The sequence below is a fragment of the Macaca thibetana genome, chromosome 7 (genome assembly GCF_024542745.1).
Source record: "Macaca thibetana thibetana isolate TM-01 chromosome 7, ASM2454274v1, whole genome shotgun sequence".
NCBI classification, from domain to species: domain Eukaryota; kingdom Metazoa; phylum Chordata; class Mammalia; order Primates; family Cercopithecidae; genus Macaca; species Macaca thibetana.
Genome location: NC_065584.1, coordinates 117,643,436 through 117,660,708, shown reverse-complemented (window position 1 = coordinate 117,660,708; position 17,273 = coordinate 117,643,436). Strand labels below are relative to the sequence as shown.

At 42.7% G+C, this 17,273-nt stretch overlaps 1 protein-coding gene across 5 annotated transcripts; it reads left to right on the top strand.

The window, feature by feature from the left end:
- The first annotated feature begins 1,025 nt into the window (after window positions 1-1,025).
- LOC126958209 (transmembrane and coiled-coil domain-containing protein 5B) lies at window positions 1,026-13,851 on the top strand. 5 transcript variants are annotated; one of them, XM_050796386.1, is made up of 12 exons: window positions 1,026-1,116; window positions 1,965-2,009; window positions 2,674-2,823; window positions 3,143-3,260; window positions 3,568-3,618; window positions 4,259-4,327; window positions 5,839-5,895; window positions 6,388-6,447; window positions 7,001-7,065; window positions 11,844-11,919; window positions 12,175-12,218; window positions 13,422-13,838. In XM_050796386.1, the coding sequence occupies exons 2-12, from the start codon at window positions 1,972-1,974 to the stop codon at window positions 13,618-13,620; spliced, it is 927 nt and encodes a 308-aa protein (XP_050652343.1). In that variant the 5' UTR covers window positions 1,026-1,116; window positions 1,965-1,971; the 3' UTR covers window positions 13,621-13,838. The 5 variants fall into 5 exon arrangements, with proteins under 5 accessions (XP_050652343.1, XP_050652345.1, XP_050652344.1 ...); XM_050796388.1 differs by having other exon boundaries at window positions 13,495-13,584; XM_050796387.1 differs by lacking the exon at window positions 11,844-11,919 and having other exon boundaries at window positions 13,495-13,851.
- The last annotated feature ends 3,422 nt before the right edge of the window (window positions 13,852-17,273 follow it).

The window sequence follows — 17,273 nt, the reverse complement described above, 5'->3', positions numbered from 1 at the left end:
GGGAGAGATGTTTTGGGAGAAACAGTAGTGTGTCTTATAAGGACTTTTTAGCAACTTGATATTAGTACAATTTATCTGGAAAAGGTTAGACTTAAATTATAGAAGAATTCTGTTCTTTTGAGCTAAAAAAAAAAAAAAAGAAAAGGAAAGGAAAAAGATCATAGAGGAGTAAATTGCGTATACAGGACAGAAATGGACAGACTTGAAGTCCAAGCACACACCTTTATTGATATCTCTTCAATTCTGCATCCTGCCTCATCTTCTTAACACAGAGAAGGAATCCAGGAATGGTTAGTAGAGTGACACTGATGTGTAAAATTCCATCTACTGTTCCGGCAATTTAAGACCTCAAAAAGCGAAGAGGGAATTCCAAAGGAGTGGGCAGTCAAATGGAATCTCTGGACCCTACACTTCTCTTCCTTCCTGTTCCACCTCCACACATTCCTTCCACCTTTGAAATGTCAGATCCTTTTTTCCCAATGATGGCATTGCCAGGTAAGGGAAAATAAAGAGGCTTGTTTTGCAGCTCCAAGAATCTGATTGGGTGAGAATGAGGGCTTGCTTAGCTCATAGATAAGTCTTCTCTCAGGTCCTTCCTGGCCTGCTGTCTGACATCCCTACCTTATAGCTCTCGGATGCATTCAATACAGATGCATGCTTTGGATTTGGCAGCAATTTGTACACATGCCACACAGAGATCACAGAAGAGAAATGAAAGTGATCACAAGTACCATTAGGCCTAGAGATTTGGAAAAATGAAAGATGTTCTATAGAACTGATTACTGCTTTGGAAGAGATTTAAACTGTGCCTAGAAATCTGTTTCACAGATCTTATTGTTGCTACAGAAGAGATCTAGACCGTCCTAAAGTGCTGAACTCTGCTCCCACTGTGCCCACAACGATGACACAGGTGGATTGTTGCTGCCCCACCCGCCCCCCTACTTACCCTCACCCACCCAACCCACTATGACACGCTGCCCTGCCCAGCCAGAGATTATATAATAGGTCCAGCTGTGCGTGCTTACTATCAGTAAGGCATTGCCCTTTCTGTTAGTTCTGACATTCAGTTGGAAACCTCTGTTGGGAGCAGAAGAAATCTCAACTGGGAAGAGAAGGGTGAGCTCAGAGGGCATCATCACACCACATTGCTGTGTGTAAAGACTGTAGAAAGAAAAGCAAAATCCAGGGAAAGTGATTAAAATATAAAAAAAGAAGGAGGCAGGAGAAGAAATTGAAAAGGGAATTAAAATAAAAGAGCTTAAACAGGAAGAGAAAAGAAGAGACGATGCAGTGTGAAAGAAGATTTGGTACTCTGCTTTTCTTAGACTGGATTTGGTCCTGGACTTGTGTAGCGCAATGATTAGGATAGGCTGTGCCTGAAAGCCTGACATGTGTTTCTTCCTTTCAGTAGTTGTATCCTGTTGCCCATGCTGCTGTTTCTGCCGTTGTTTCAGGGTCAACTCCACTTATAATAGCTAGAGCTTTTTCGAAAGTAGGGTGGTAATAAACTAATAGAAATCAGTCAGCCAACTTTTTGGTACCCTCTAACTCTTCTACTATTTTTTAAAGATTCTCTGAAGATTTGGTTGGAAACTCAGTGGATTTGTCAGGAGACATACATGAGTACCCTTAGCAACTTTACTTGTGACGGGACAAATGTAGGTGAGAAAAGGAAAATGGAGCCAAAGTGTGGAAAATTTTGAAAACCAAAAGATTGCTGTGCTCCAGTGGGTTTCATTTATGAGATTTTAAAATTAAAATACGATCTGGTTGGCTGAAATTTAGCTTGTGAGAAATACTGCAATTGATCCCGGGAAGCGTGAGAGTGTAGGAGGCTTAGGTTTCTTCTGGGCTCTGTGTGGCCTGAAAACAAGGTCTACCTTTTACCTGCTCCTTCCTGGGGCAATGACTGCCATTGGCTGTTGGGAGCTTTTCCATAACGGATGTTTGTGTTCACATTTTAGGAACGCTATGATGGAAGACGTTGGACAGCATCCACAGGATGATGTGTAAGTAAGAGAATAATAAAAGAGTTCGGTAGAGGAAGCTCCACGGGAAGAGCCTCCAGCGATCCAGTAAGGAAGAGCTCCACTGTGTGAGACCGTATCTCCTCAAGTCTGGGGAGGCTTCCTAGGGAGAAGAAACTTTGGCTTCAGTTCTCTGTTCTTCATCAGACTCATGATGGGGTTTTCAAAGATCTCTAGTGTCTCAAACAGCTAATCAGTCTTGCAGGAAAAAGATTTCTCTCCCTTCCGGCTTCCACTCAGCCCGTGTCCCTGCCTGACTAGGTTAGAAGATAACAAAAGGAGAAACCTTTTCCTTGCAGGTCTTTAAATGCTTTAGAGGTATTGCTTGGATTCTGCATACTTCATCTAAAATATTTCAAAACAAGTGTGTTAAAGTATTCATAGAAAAAATATTTCTTTTGCTTCATAAAAGATTTGTTTTAGTGGGTGCCACTTACAGTATTTCAAATTAAAATGTGGTTCCACTCCAGGAATTTACTTTATGCAAAACAGTGTAGAAATCAATTTATCATGGAAAACAAAATAAGGCTGGTTGGGCCTATTAACAACAGAAGATAAGAGAATAAATGAAATTATAGGGGAGCGTCTTCTTAGGGCTCCTATGCTTTCCTGTCCTGAGGTTGGTGATAAAGATGATTTTCTGTAGGTACCAGATGATGGAATTACCATCCTTAGAAGCTGTAAAACAGAACCTTGACTGCCTGAATTCAGACCTTGAAAAGGACCTGCAGAAACTGGATATGGAGAATCAGGTTCTCCTTAGAAAGATTAAAGAGAAAGAAGAAACTATTCCAAGGTAAGGCTTTGCAGTTGGCGGGGGAAGGGCCTCTCCTCCCCCGCAGGTCCCTTGGGATACAGAAGGTGGAAGGAAGTTTCACTTATTTGATGGTGAATCTTGGTGTGTTATTTAAATCCTGAAGTATGAACCACAGTGCCCTCAAAATACTTCATGGATAGATTTTTGCATTAAGTGTTCACATTAGGTTGACATTTTATTGCCATTGCATTTGGTAGTTACTCTGGCTTCCTGAGACTTTGGAAGTAGTTTCTCAAACTGGGGCCCTGGCAGCTTCCTTAGGGGCTGATCCACACCTGGGTGACTTTATATTTTTCAGTCTGGAAAGAGAGCTGGCCTTGTCACTAGAACAAGTCAAAGAGGAGGAGGAGTTGAACTATATCATAGATGCTCAGGAGGAATCCCTGAGGGAGCTGGAATTGGAGACAGCAAAGCTGGTAAGGGGGCGTCTAGAAAAGGACCATTGGATGCAACTTGTTTGCATTCTGCTGCTCTCTTTCCCAGGAAGTCATCCCATGTTCAATTCTTCTGTGTCTAAAATCATGGCTGTTTAAGAGAGTGTTCTGGGAATGAAGCACTGGGTATGGGTGCCGAAGAGGCTTTCTTCCCAGATCTGCTGTGTGAGCCAGAGTGCACTTTTCCGACTTGATAGACTAATCCCCAGATATTATTCCAGTGACCTGGTGAAGGGGGAGAGACGACAGCAGAGCAACTTCCTTTCTTTGACTTCCTTTTTCCCCACAGGAAAAAAGTAATGCAATCCTCAGCAGGAATGTGGTGGAGCTTCAGAAAAAGGTAAGGGGAGCCCTGGGTTTTTTAGGGACCCAGAGAGCCTAAGAACATTGTGTCTTCACAAGAGAAAGGCTGGTGGGTGGCGTGCAGGAGGGCACATTCAGAATGAGAAAATATGTACATAAAAGTTAACGGAAAGGCTGTTCTCCACACAGCAAAGCCCACCCTGGAAACAAGCCTCATTTCTTAGGAATCTCAATAAGAGTTATCTTCCAGAACTCTCTAATCACAGAGACTGGAGAAGAGGGGGCAACTGGCGAGGGTGGCATGCTCCCTCCACACTGCTGCTGCCAAGTGTCCTCTGGGCATTACAGACTGTGGCGAGAGGGCTAAAGGGCGGTACAGGGAGAAAGACTGATCCCTCCCCCCACCACTCTGCCCCCTTCTCCCTTCCCTGTCTCACTGTCCTCTCCTCCTCGCGGTGCCCTTGCTTCCACGGGCGATGGGAACAGACAACTCTGTCCAGCCCGCATGGAGTCAGGCAGCCTGCACAGGGAGAAGGAGATGCTTTTCTGCCAAGCTTCGATCCAGGGCCCGAATTAGTAACCACCGTCTGTAGCCTGGGACCCCTACTCTGCCACTGTCCCAGATTTTCATGTCTGTGTGCCACACTTAGTTCATGATTTTTGGAATGCTATTTTAGATTTCAGAGCTATTTACAAATATTGACCTTGAAGAAGAAGCCACAAAGCAGATCCTGGAGGAAATGAGGGTGAGTAGAAAAAACAAACAGATTTTCTGGGAGATGTGTCAATTCTCGGTCCTGTGAGAAATTGCTCTCAAGGACTCCCCTAGGGCGTACTGGTTATGTCTGTGCACTTATCAGAGATGAGTCAGTGTCCTTTATTCCATGTATGTAATCCCATGGCCTGTGGGGCATTCATGACATCACTAGTCACACTAGGAGCAGAGATGACTGCAGTGGATCAGAGTGGAGGGAACTGCTCCAGAGTCCCCATCTTCCACCAGTCAATAAAACACAAGTTCTGAATGTCCACTGGGACCTGCCCTCCGGAAGTTTATTACTTAAGTAAGGACACACAAATAAGATATTCAATAGGAAGAAAATATTGACTCCCATAATCATACAGGGATGTGTCGTGATCTTCTGATTTTCCAACCCATGGCTCAAAGGCCCAAGAAGTTGTTTTTTTGGTTTTTTGTTTTTAATTTATTTTATTATCTTTTTCCTCTGCTAGAAGATAAGTCCATGGAGAACATCAATTGTTGTCTATGTTGTTCATTTGTTTCCCCGGGGCCTAGAACTATGTGCCTGGCACATAGTAGACGCCCAATAAATATATGTTGAATGAATGACTACACTGGACACCCAACAGTGGGGAAAACCCCTATTAGGAAGCTCTCTGCATATGTATGTGGTGACTGTGGCAATTTAACTGAGCCCACTGTACAAGAGCCCCACTGTCTTATGCATTTCTCAGAAAAAGAGAAGCCAGGTTTCTCTGTCTCTCTCTCTCTCTCTCCTTCTTCTTTTTTTTTTTTTTTTTTTTTTTTTTTTTTGAGATGGAGTCTCACTCTTGTCATCCAGGCTGGAGTGCAGTGGCAAGATCTCAGCTCACTGCAACCTCTGTTTCCCAGGAGTTAAAGCAATTCTCCTGCCTCAGCCTCCTGAGCGGCTGGGGCTACAGGTGTACGCCACGATACCTGGCTAATTTTTGTATTTTCAGTAGAGATGGGGTTTTGCCACGTTGGCCAGGGTGGTCTCAAACTCCTGACCTCAAGGAATCTGCCTGCCTCAGTCTCCCAAAGTGCTGGGATTACAGGCATGAGCCACCACGCCTGGCCCAGGTTTCTCTTTTATTTCCTGTGTGATTCGGAGGACATGCCAGGACACCCTATGAAATATGAGTGGGAGGAAGAGGCTTGTGAGCTTTTGGTCAGTAGGCCTGGAGGAAGGAGGATGGCTGGGCTCACTGAATGGGGCACTGGCCTACTGAGGGATAAATGTCAGCTCTGCCACTCTGCAACTTTTAAACAAGTTGCATACTTAACTTCTCTGCGCCTTTGTTTCTTTATCTGTAAAATGGTGGGGGGATGGATAATAAAAAGTGCCCATCCTAAATTGTTATCAGATGTCTTCAACATATGATAGCCATTAGTATCTTGCTCTCTGCTGGTCTGGAGATGGTGATAATTACCCACTTCCCTTCCATAAAAGAATGCTAGTAGTAACCTTCTGCTGTCACTCATTGTCTTCCACAGGCAAGACTACAGAAGTCAACAGAGTCCTGTGCAAAGCAAGAGGAGGAGCTGGCCAAGGTAGAGGCAGTGTCTCTTCCACTGAGGGTCTGTCTGGGATAGAATGGGAGAGAATCCCAAGGGTCTTAGAAACAGATCTGTTGAGGCATGGGAGGGGGAGGTAAAAAAACATCTTGCAAATGAATTTCTGATTCTTATGCATTCTTCTGCAGCTGAAGGGAAAGAAAACTTCTATTAAAAACCTGCTTTTACCATTTCTTACACTCTATGTCAAATACCATTGTCGAATTCCAAACCAAAGTGCCTTGCCACATCCCCTGGTATATCACCCGACAGGCATATGACAACTTGGGCAAAATATTTCCTTTGCTTAAAATCAGACCCTGTGCCTAACGATGAGATCACCTCTTTGTGATGTGATTGTTGTTTCCTTCAAGTCAGGAGTTGCTAGGTAACCAGCCAAGTGCCAGTGCACCAGGTAGGGCCCCAGGCAGGAGGCTGGGTTTGGCTCTGATTTGACTCATGGGGTTTGTTAATTTTCTTTCTTTTTAGATAGAGCATGACTACCAATCTGTGTCTGAGCTCTGTAAGGACCAGGTCTACTACATAAAGGTACCACCCGTCTGGAGGAGAAGTCCGAGTAGAGGCAGAATGTCTCCAAGGCCATGGGTTCCTTGGTTTTTCGTTAGGCTAGAATGTGTCACTAGGAGAAATGCTCTATATACAACAGCAACAAGACGACGGATGTTTGTTAAGGATTTACTTTGTGCCAAGTACTGTGCTAAGTACTCAACATATATATAGTATTTTTCTCAATCAATTTGTTCAATAATTCTATGAGCATGACAGTTATGATCAAGGGGATAATGAGGTTTCAGGACGTTAGAACGCAGCTGGTAATGGGGAACACAGCTAGTAAATGTCAGAATTGGGATTTGAATACAAGCAGGGACCTGAATGGGAGGGAGCTCTTTTTGTTCATATACATCCATTCTGGTTACTAATATCTTTGAATTTTTTATTAGAACCCCTCCCCCACTGGTGTGTGCATACTGATGAGTACACTGTTTGGAAAATAATTAGCAGAATGCTTTTATTAATGACATCATGATGAAATATGGACATTTTCCATTTATGACTTTTTTTTTTTTAACTTCATGGAAAGAAATACCAGGAAGTTCTGAGGAAGATGAAAGAGGAAAAGGAGACGCTGCTTCTTGAGAAAGAAATGTAAGTTCAGAAAAATGGCCTCCCTGATGGACTGCAGTGGCAGTCCGGCAGTCCGGGTGGTCTTTGAAGGGAGGGGTGCTTCTCAGCACAGCGTGTGTCACTGTGTAAACGGCCTCCAACAAGTCATCTCTTTCAGCCTCCGCTCCATGGTTCAGACTGGAAAACCACCAGCATTCAGGCTTTCCTCTTGCCTTCCTCAGCAATTGGTGTTTTAAAAGTCTCTTTTTGGCCAGGTGCGGTGGCTCATGCCTGTAATCCCAGCACTTTGAGAGGCCGACGCGGGTGGATCACCTGAGGTCAGGAGATCGAGACCATCCTGACCACATGGTGAAACCCCGTCTCTACTAAAAAAATACAAAAATTAGCCAGGCCTGGTGGTGGCCACCTGTAATCCTAGCTACTCGGGAGGCTGAGGCATGAGAATCCCTTGAACTCGGGAGGTGGAGGTTGCAGTGAACTGAGATCGTGCCACTGCACTCCAGCCTGGGCAACAGAGTGAGACTTTCTGTCACAAAAAAAAAAAGTATCTTTTTAATGTTCTTCTCGCTCTCTCTCTTTTTTTTTTTTTTTTTTTGTTATTATTGTTGTTGTTGCTGTTGTTGTTTGTTTGAGACAGAGTTTCACGCTTGTCGCCCAGGCTGGAGTGCAACGGTGGGAACTCAGTTAACCGCACCTCCGCCTCCCAGGTTCAAATGATTCCCCTGCCTCAGCCTCCCAAATAGCTGGGATTACAGGCATGTGCCACCGTGCCCAACTAATTTTTGTGTTTTTAGTAGAAACAGCATTTCACCATGTTAGCCAGGCTGGTCTCGAACCCCTGATCCCAGGTGATCCACCTGCCTCAGACTCCCAAAGTGCTGGGATTACAGGCATGAGCCACCACGCCCAGCCCTAATGTTCTTTTCACATGTCCTCAGTTGCATGCCATTCCTGAAAATTATCTGCAGCTATGTTCAGAGAGTAAGAAACGTAGTAAAAAGAGGACTAGGGGCCAAGAAATATTCCTTTATGTGTGTGTACTGTCCCCTTTCCCAGGATGTAGTAGGTCCACCAGACTGACCAGAGGCCCCAGTGATGCCCTTTTATACTTTCTTTCCATAGACTGTATGTCTCAGGACTTGTCACACTTTCCTTTTGATTATTTATACTTTTCAATTGCATTATATAATATACATAAAGTGCACAAATTTTATATAGTTTGGTGAATTTTTATACGTGAGACCACCACTGAGATCAAGCTATGGAGCATTTTGAGTTCCCGAAAAGTCTCCCTGTTCCCTCCTCCCAGTCAATACTCCTGGAAAAGCAACCATTCGCCTGACTTCTATCTCTTTCTTTTTAAAGCATTCTTGAACTTTGTGTAAATTTATTATGTTCTTGATTGTGTCTAGCTTTCACTGAGACTCACTCACAAGGCTGCATGATTTGTTCTTTCTCATGGCTGTTATATTCTATGTAACATATAGAAATACGGCACAATTTATCTATTCTACTGTTAAGGAACATGTTGCTTATTTCCAGTTTGGAGATTTATAATAATGCTGCTACAAGCATTCTTGTGCATGTCTTTTGATGGATGTATCCTCTCATTTTTCTTGGGTTATATACCAAGGAATAGAATTTCTAGGTCATAGGGTATATACATCTTTGGTTTACTAGATAAGCTGAACAATTTTCCAAAGTGCCTGTACCAACATCCCCTCCCATAAAAAATGTACAAGAGTTCTAGTTATTCCTCATCCTTACTTTCACTCAGTATTTACAGCCTTTATGATTTTAGCTATTCTGGCAGGAGGGTGTAGTGATGTACAATTTTGATTTTTAAAACATTTTATTACTGAATAATAATGATATTTTATGTGCATTTTATTGCTGATTAATGATGATGTTTTATAGCTTTTCACACAGTTTGGAAATTTGAATGTCCTCTTCGTGATATGTCTTTTGCCTGCGTCTGTGAGATTGTTAGTCTTTTTCTAATTGATCTGTAGGAGTTCCTTATTTTTTTCATAAGATCCTTTGTCAAATGTATGTATTATAGTCTATTCTGTGGCTTTCCTTTTTTACTTTCTTAATGACATTTTGGATAAACAATAGTTATTAATTTAGAAAACAATCTAATCTGTGAAATGTGTCGATCCATTCTTTCTGCTTTCTGCCTTTTTGAGGTCATACAACTACTCTCTATGGTTTCCCCTAGAATTTTTTATCATTTACCTTTTACTCAGGTTTATGTTCTTTTGGAATTTATTTTCTTTTCTGTGGTGTGAGGTAGAGATTAAAATTTGTGGGTTTTTTTTTTCTATATGGATATCCAATTGGTCCAGCACCATTTATTGAAGAGATTATGCATTTGCAGTAGTGTCTTATTTTATGTCTGGTGACCATATATGTGTGAGTGTTTCTGAATGCTTTATTCTGCACAATTGGTTGCTGTTTCTATCCTTGTGCCAAAACTACACTAATTACTGCAGCTTTATAATTAGTATTGATATGGTAGCTTAAATTCTGCATGATTATCTTGGCTTTCTTGGCCCTTTGAATTTCTATATAAATTTTAAAATTGGTTTTTCAACTTCTACCAAAACCAAAACAAAAAACCTTGCTGAAATGTTGATTGGAGTTACATGGAATCTATAGATAAAGTGAGAGTATAATTAGTATCTAAACAATAGTTTTCCAGGGCCAGGTGCTGTGGCTTGTGCTTGTAATGCCAGCGTTTTGGGAGGCTAGGAGGGGAGGTTCTCCTGAGGCCAGGAGATGGAGACCAGCCTGGGCAACATAGCAAGACACTATCTCTAAAAAATAAAACAAATTAGCTGGTCATGGTTGTGTGTGCCTATAGTCCTAGCTACTCAGGACTAAAATAAACAATAGCTTCACACACCATGACATCTTTATCCCTCTATTTATTTAGATCTTTAATTTCTCACAATAATGTTTTATAGTTTTCTGTGTGGTGTTCTTATACACTTACCATCAGATTTGTTCCTAGGTATTTAATATTTTTAATGCTACTGTGAATGCTGTGTTAATTTAATTTTCTTTCTTTATTAATTTTTTTTAAAAAAAAATAGAGATGGTGCCGGGCGCGGTGGCTCAAGCCTGTAATCCCAGCACTTTGGGAGGCCGAGACGGGCGGATCACGAGGTCAGGAGATTGAGACCATCCTGGTTAACACGGTGAAACCCCGTCTCTACTAAAAAATACAAAAAACTAGCCAGCCGAGGTGGCGGACGCCTGTAGTCCCAGCTACTCGGGAGGTGGAGGCTGGAGAATGGCGTGAACCCGGGAGGCGGAGCTTGCAGTGAGCTGAGATCCGGCCACTGCACTCCAGCCTGGGTGACAGCGCAAGACTCCGTCTCAAAAAAAAAAAAAAATAGAGACGGTGGCTGGGTGTGGTGACTCTGCCTGTAATCCCAGCTCTTTGGGAAGCTGAGGCAGGTCAGGAGTTCGAGACCAGCCTGACTAACATGGTGAAACCCTGTCTCTACTAAAAACACAAAACAAAACAAAAAAAAAAGTAGCCAAGTGTGGTGGCACATGCCTGTAGTCCCAGCTACTCAGGAAGCTTAGGCAGGAGAATTGCTTGAACCCGGGAGGCGGAGGTTGCAGCGAGCCGAGATTATGCCACTGCACTCCAGCCTGGATGACAGAGCGAGACTCCATCTCAAAAAATATAAATAAAATAATAAAATAAAATAAAATAGAGACAGGGCCCCACTATGTTGCCCAGGCTGGTCTCAAACTCCTAGAATTAAGCGATCCTCCTGCCTTGGCCTCCCTCCCAAAGTGCTAGGATTACAGGTGTAAGCCAACATGCCCATCCTTGATTTTTTAATTGATTACTGTTAGTGCATAGAAATACAATTGGTTTCTATATATTGAACTTGTATCACTAATCTTGCTAAATTCACTTATTCTAAAAATTTCTTTTAGCTTCTCAACTATAAATAATAACAATTGCATTTTTTCCTTTTCAGTCTTTAACTTTTTATTTCTTTTTTTTTTTTTTTTTTTTTTTTTTTTTTTTTTGCTTTATTGAATTATTTGCAAGCATTTGCAGGCATTATTTGCTGGTATTATTTATAGGCATTTCCATTAATGGACTCAATCCTATTGCAGAAAGTGAAACTTAGGACAGCAAAACAAATGAACAATGAACAGAAGGTATTGGCGAGTGAATAAAAGCAAGCAGATTCTGGAAGGGATCTGGCACTTGGAAAAAGAGAATCATGGGCATTATTTCCCCATTTCTATAGCTTCTAGCCTGAAGAAAGACCAAACTGGGTGTGTAAGATGCACCAGCAGAGAAAACCTATAGTCTTTTTGGAGTAACAAAATAGAGAATAGAGAGTCTGAGGCAGCCAAAGATCCTGGGGAAAAAGTAGAGAGTCAGACATGGGGAGTTCCTAAATCTGTGTCTAAACTGTACCTGAATCTCTGACTGGACTTTCCAACCATGCATGCTCAGGGCAATGTGTGAGCAGCCCAACTCAGGACATAAGACCAGAACTGACATTGAGCTTCCACCAAGACACAAACTGCAGTTGGAATCCAACGTCAGGGTTATATCCAGCTTAGTTTTCATTGATTGTCTTTCTTTTAAGAATGAATCACATCTTCCTGGTTCTTTATAAGTTGAGCAATTATGGATTTTAAATGTTGAGCGTTGTGAATGTTACCAGGAGTCTAGGATGTCACATAACTTAGGAAAGCACCTTTCATCAGCCTCTCAGATTACGTTACCTAATTCTTGGCTCTGATCTCTTACCCAGATCCAAAGCCCAGAATGACTCCTCTCAAATAGTGAAACCTGGGTCAATTTTGGTGGACACTACCCAAAGAAACATGGCAAGTTTTTCCTATTCCAAACCTGGGTTTTCCTCTATCCCCTCCCTCTCCTAGGTCCTCCCTCTCTTTCCCTTCTTTTTAATAATCCTATAATTAGGAAATAATGAGGTTTAGTGCCTACTCCACACCACGGAAGCTAGGAGGTGGCAGAGCCAGAATTCAAACCCAGGCATCCTGACTCCAGGGCCTCTGCTCTTCTGCCTCCCTGTGAACACATGAAAAGCCATAGCTGTGATTTCTCATTGCTTCCCACAGGAGAAGACCACCATTAAGAAACAGGAGAGAATCTGTTGGTACAAGTAAGTGGAAGAATCTTGCTTTTACCTAGCCTAGACCACATTTCACTCTGTGCATTACCTGATGAGGGCCAAAAGAACAAGGATAAACACATCATCCAGTGATCAGAATACACAAGGCAGCCCCAAATTTCTCCCAACCATTCTTACTTTTCTCAGTGCAGAATTATAACACCAGAGTTAAACAACAGTTATAAATAGCTGGAGAAATGTGTGGCTCTTTCTGAGAAATTTGGGATAAAGATGTAGGTTGCATTTAACTTTTAATTTTCATTCTTATGATCCTAGGTATAGCCCCTTTCCATTTTTCAAGTCCTGCACTTGATTTCCTCTGTGATATTCCTTGTTGGGAAGAAAGTTTAGGATGCATTAATTTTCTTAGTTATCTTCAGGCTTAGAAATTTTAGAAAAAGATTCTTGAACTCTCTGTGCCTTTGGTTTTTTAGTTTTTGAAATAAGAAGATTGACCCTGAAGAGCTTCAAGTGGCACTTTAATAAAAAGCCTCTATTTACGATATTTCAAAATAGTTGAAGGTCTTAGACCTGTTGCCAGAGTAGGATTTTCTTGAGTGCACACAAGAAAGCACACACACACACACACACACACACACAGAGAGAGAGAGAGAGAGAGAGAGAGAGAGAAAGCCCTTTTATTGGTTTGTTTTAGCACCTGTTTAGAAAAAGCTAATCCTCATCATTTTTTAGCACCTGTTTAGAAAAAGCTAATCCTCATCATTTTTCCTGGATGTTAATGTCATCGATAGCTAAATCTTATTTCAAATTCTAAAACTGCCCATTACAGAGGACCTGAAAAGAACCACTGGACACAAGGCTCACAAGTGATGGTCCTAAACATTTTCTGATAACCCTAGAAAGGCCTGTCCCGTACACAGTACCTAGAAAGTCTTCTTTCGTACCTCTAACTTTTCTACGTAGAAAAGTTAGAGCTACAAAATGTCAGGAGGACTATGCTGTTGGAGGACTGAATGTCAGGAGGGTTGTATTCAATTTCTAACCATGACATCACTCTTTTTCTGTATTTGCCTCTTCCCTACTCTTACCCTGTGTCCCCATTCCCTACTTTCCCTTATCAACTTTGCCTGAAGAAAGCAATTCACCAGCCATTTATGACTGTGAGGTTTGCCTTTCACTGCTTGACCTCAGGCTGTCTTTTTTCTCATGCAAATAACGAACATCTCTTTGCAGGCATTTCCAGTATCTCACCTTCATGGCCCTAGTCTTCATTAGGTTGCTGGCTTATGTGTTTTTCCATCTGCAGTACATAAACCCAGATCTTTTCGTGGATGTCCTGCCCCTGGTGCTGAGCAGGGGCACCTTGGAGAGGCTGAGGAAGGTCTCATGTCCCTTCCTCACTCTAGCAGTGGAAGAAGCGCTACCACACTAGTCTGGGGTGACCTGGGGGCATCACCCCACACCTGAGTGGAGGGGCTGTGGCTGTGGCCCCATGTTGGGGATGGCCAGGAAGGATGTGGAAGCCTTTGACTCAGAGCCGCTACTTGACATCTGAGTTTTCATTTTGTTCTTTCCCTGCTTTCCCTCTGGAATGTGTCTCTTTCAAATAAATATGTTTGACGAGAGTCCACAGTGTTGGTCTGTGAATTTCGTCTGTGAGTCCTGGGACCCCTCACTAGGTATTCGCAGGTTCCACCCTTGGCTGTTGAGAAAAGCTGCACTTAAGGCGAGATAATAAAAACTCCCCTCAGGACTTCCATTCTCTGCTCTGTATTTTTAAAAACTTAAACAATCATATACTTACCCGGGCGTGGTGGCACACGCCTGTAATCCCAGCTACTCGGGAGGCTGAGGCGGGAGAATTGCTTGAAATGGGGAGGCAGAGGTTGCAGTGAGCCGAGATCGCGCCACTGCACTCCAACCTGGGTGACAGAGTGAGATGTCTCAATAATAATAATAATAATAATAATAATAATAATAATAATGTGTTCATTTGTTAGATTCTCCAGTCTCTTTGGGATGTACATAAGGGCACTCAATTTAGGAACCACTGGGGTGGATACAAAGATTTCCCCTTCTCCTATTTTAACAACACATTATCTCCCCTACAAGCTTATTTTATTTTATATTATGCTATGTCTTATAAGATTAAGATGTGGGAAAAAAACTGACCTATTTCATTTAATCAGGTGGTTACTCATTCATAAATGAGAAGAAAATTATCCTAAAATTCAAGTGCAATTAAAAGCAGTGTATAAAACCAGAAAGTGCTTGAGATACAGCCAAACACAAATTTGTACCTACCTATCCTTCAATCCCAGTTCAAATGTCCTCACTCCCATACAGCTGCCTCTGACCCCTTCTCACTGAAGACAGCCTCTCTTGCCTTCCAGATGCTCCCGACACCTTCTCTGGGCATCCCATACTGCCCTGTCCACTTCTGCCTCATAGTGTCATCATTGTGTGCCTTGACCTTGGGGCTGGTGGCCCCTTTATTTCTGTATCCTCCCACATGTTCCCTTCACTCATATCTTCACAAAGTAGGACTCAGTAAAAGAGGGACTGATTCCTTGAGTAAACTGTATTTCTTTCCCTGAACACTTGGGGGGTCACAATTGGAACCATGAGCCTAGACCCTGTATTGTGACAGCTCACACTTTTGCAGGGACAGCCAAACAGAGCCTGGATGGTGCAGAGGGAAGGGAAGTAGAAGAATGTGGCACAAAACATGAGGTCATCTGGCCTGCTGGTGGCATCTCCATGGTTACCAAAGTGGTGGAGATGCCTTTCTTTGCCTGTTTCTTCTGCCTACACATTCCCTACACTCTTACTTTCTAGTGACCTTCTCTCCTTTAGAAATCTTTATTGATGTAGGTTTTAATTGAATTTCACTTGGAAGCGTCCGGGCAGAAGAAAACACTGTATGTTTACTTTGGCTGTAGACACGGCCCTGTCTCAGGTTTTCTTTCTGAGGTCTGAGGAAGAAGAGAGTGAATGGTCTCAGAACAAGGTGTCTATAAAATGAAAAACTGGCCAATATCACCCTCTTGTGGCCAAATGAAAGCCTTTTGCATTTCAAGTGGCTTCACCTAAAGGAGAACAAATTGAAGCAAGAAAGAGGGATCAGATGTCACCATTGGACAATTTTCTCTATGTGTTCTAATAAGTCCAATTAGTCTTCATTCATCTATTAATTAATTCATTCAGTGAATACTTACTGAGCATCTTCCTTGGGCGAGGCAATGTTCTAAGTGCTGGGATATAGCAATGAACACAACGGACAAAAATCTCTGCTCACATTCTAGTGGATAGAGGCAGACAGTAAACACATAATTAAATATGCAAATATTGGATGATGTTAAGTGATATAACAAAGTTCAGTGGGGAGGAGGGAATGCTGAGGAGGAGCAGTCACAGTGTTCTTTGAGAGAGTGGCATTATAACAAAGACCAGAGCGAGACGAAGGATTCAGCCAGTGGTAGATAAAGAGTCAGCAAAGACATGGTCTTGAGGTTGGAGGGTGCCCGTGATGCTGAGGTTCCTTTGCAGAGTCCCAGCTCACACCTCTCTAACGGTCCCTTCATTAAAGTCTCTTCATTGGAATCCTTCAAGTTGAATTCTGGTTCTGCTAGGACAGGACCCTGGCTGATACACTGTCCACTGGCCAGAACATGTCCTAGGCCGAAGGGCTTCAGTGCTTGGGTGACTCTAAGACTACAGGTGGATGTGAGAAGAATGGCTGTGGCTGGCCAAGAGAAGTATCCCATTCCCATCCTGTCACACAATTCTTCATCGACTCGTAGAACACTCAGGCTCTCTACCACCTAGCCCTCCCTGCACAACCCTAGACAGACATGAGCCTATCCCAACATTCAAGGCTGGCTAGAAAGCAGCAGCTTGGGCTAGTATGGACTAGGTAGCCCCTCACTTACAGTCAGCCATCTAGTGGGATTTGAAACCTTGAAACTGCTAGAAATGCACATTGTTGACACACAGTAGCCTTTGCTGCCCCCAGAGAGCCTGCCTCCAATAGGATGCTGGCTTCAGAAAGGCCTGAATGGCATTCTTAAATCTTGGAGGCAGAAGAGGGATGGCTGCTGCTTTAAAAAACAAACAAACAAACAAACAAACAAAAATATATATATATATAAAATAGATACATATAGTATATGCTATATACTCTATATATACTATACTTACATATAATATACTATATATTATATATATATAGAGAGAGAGAGAATATATATATACACATAGAGAGAGAGAGAGAGGGAGAGAGAGAGAGAGACAAAGCCTTGTGCTGTCACCCAGGTTGAAGTGTAGTGGCGTGACCACAGCTCACTGCATCCTCAACCTCCCAGGCCCAAGCAATGCTCCCACCTCAGCCTCCTAAGCAGGGAGGATCTCTTAAGCTCAGGAGTTTGAGACCAGCCTGGGCAACATAATGGGCCCCATCTCTATTTTATTTTATTTTATTTTATTTCATTTCATTTCATTTCATTTTTGAGGCGGAATCTCACTTTGTTGCCAAGGCTGGAATGCAGTGGCGTGATCTCAGCTCACTGCAACCTCCACCCCACCAGGTTCAAATGATTCTCTAGCCTCAGCCTCCTGAGTAGCGGGGACCACAGGTACGCGCCACCATGCCCAGCTAATTTTTTTCCATTTTGTGTAGAGACTAGAGATGGGGGTCTCCCTGCTGCCCAGGCTGGTCTTGAACTCCTGGCCTTAAATGATCCTCCCACCTCAGCCTCCCAAACTACTGGGATTACAGTCATGAGCCACCACGACTGGCTGCCACTGCTTTAAATGAGTAGTGCTGAGCTGGGGCTCTGATTTCCAGTCACAGGGAGCTCACCACTCCCAAAATATCTATCTGTTTCCGAAAGGTTTTAATAAAAGAATGTAAAGCACCTAGCACAAGCAGCATGTAGTGGTATTCAACCAACACAAGTTTTCTTTTCCTTTGCTTTTATCTACTAATTAATCTTAGTTCTATTTTATAAAGTGATACAGAAAAATGACTGCCTCCTTCATATTTTAGACACTAAAATTGAACAGCCTTCTGTTCTCCAAAATGAA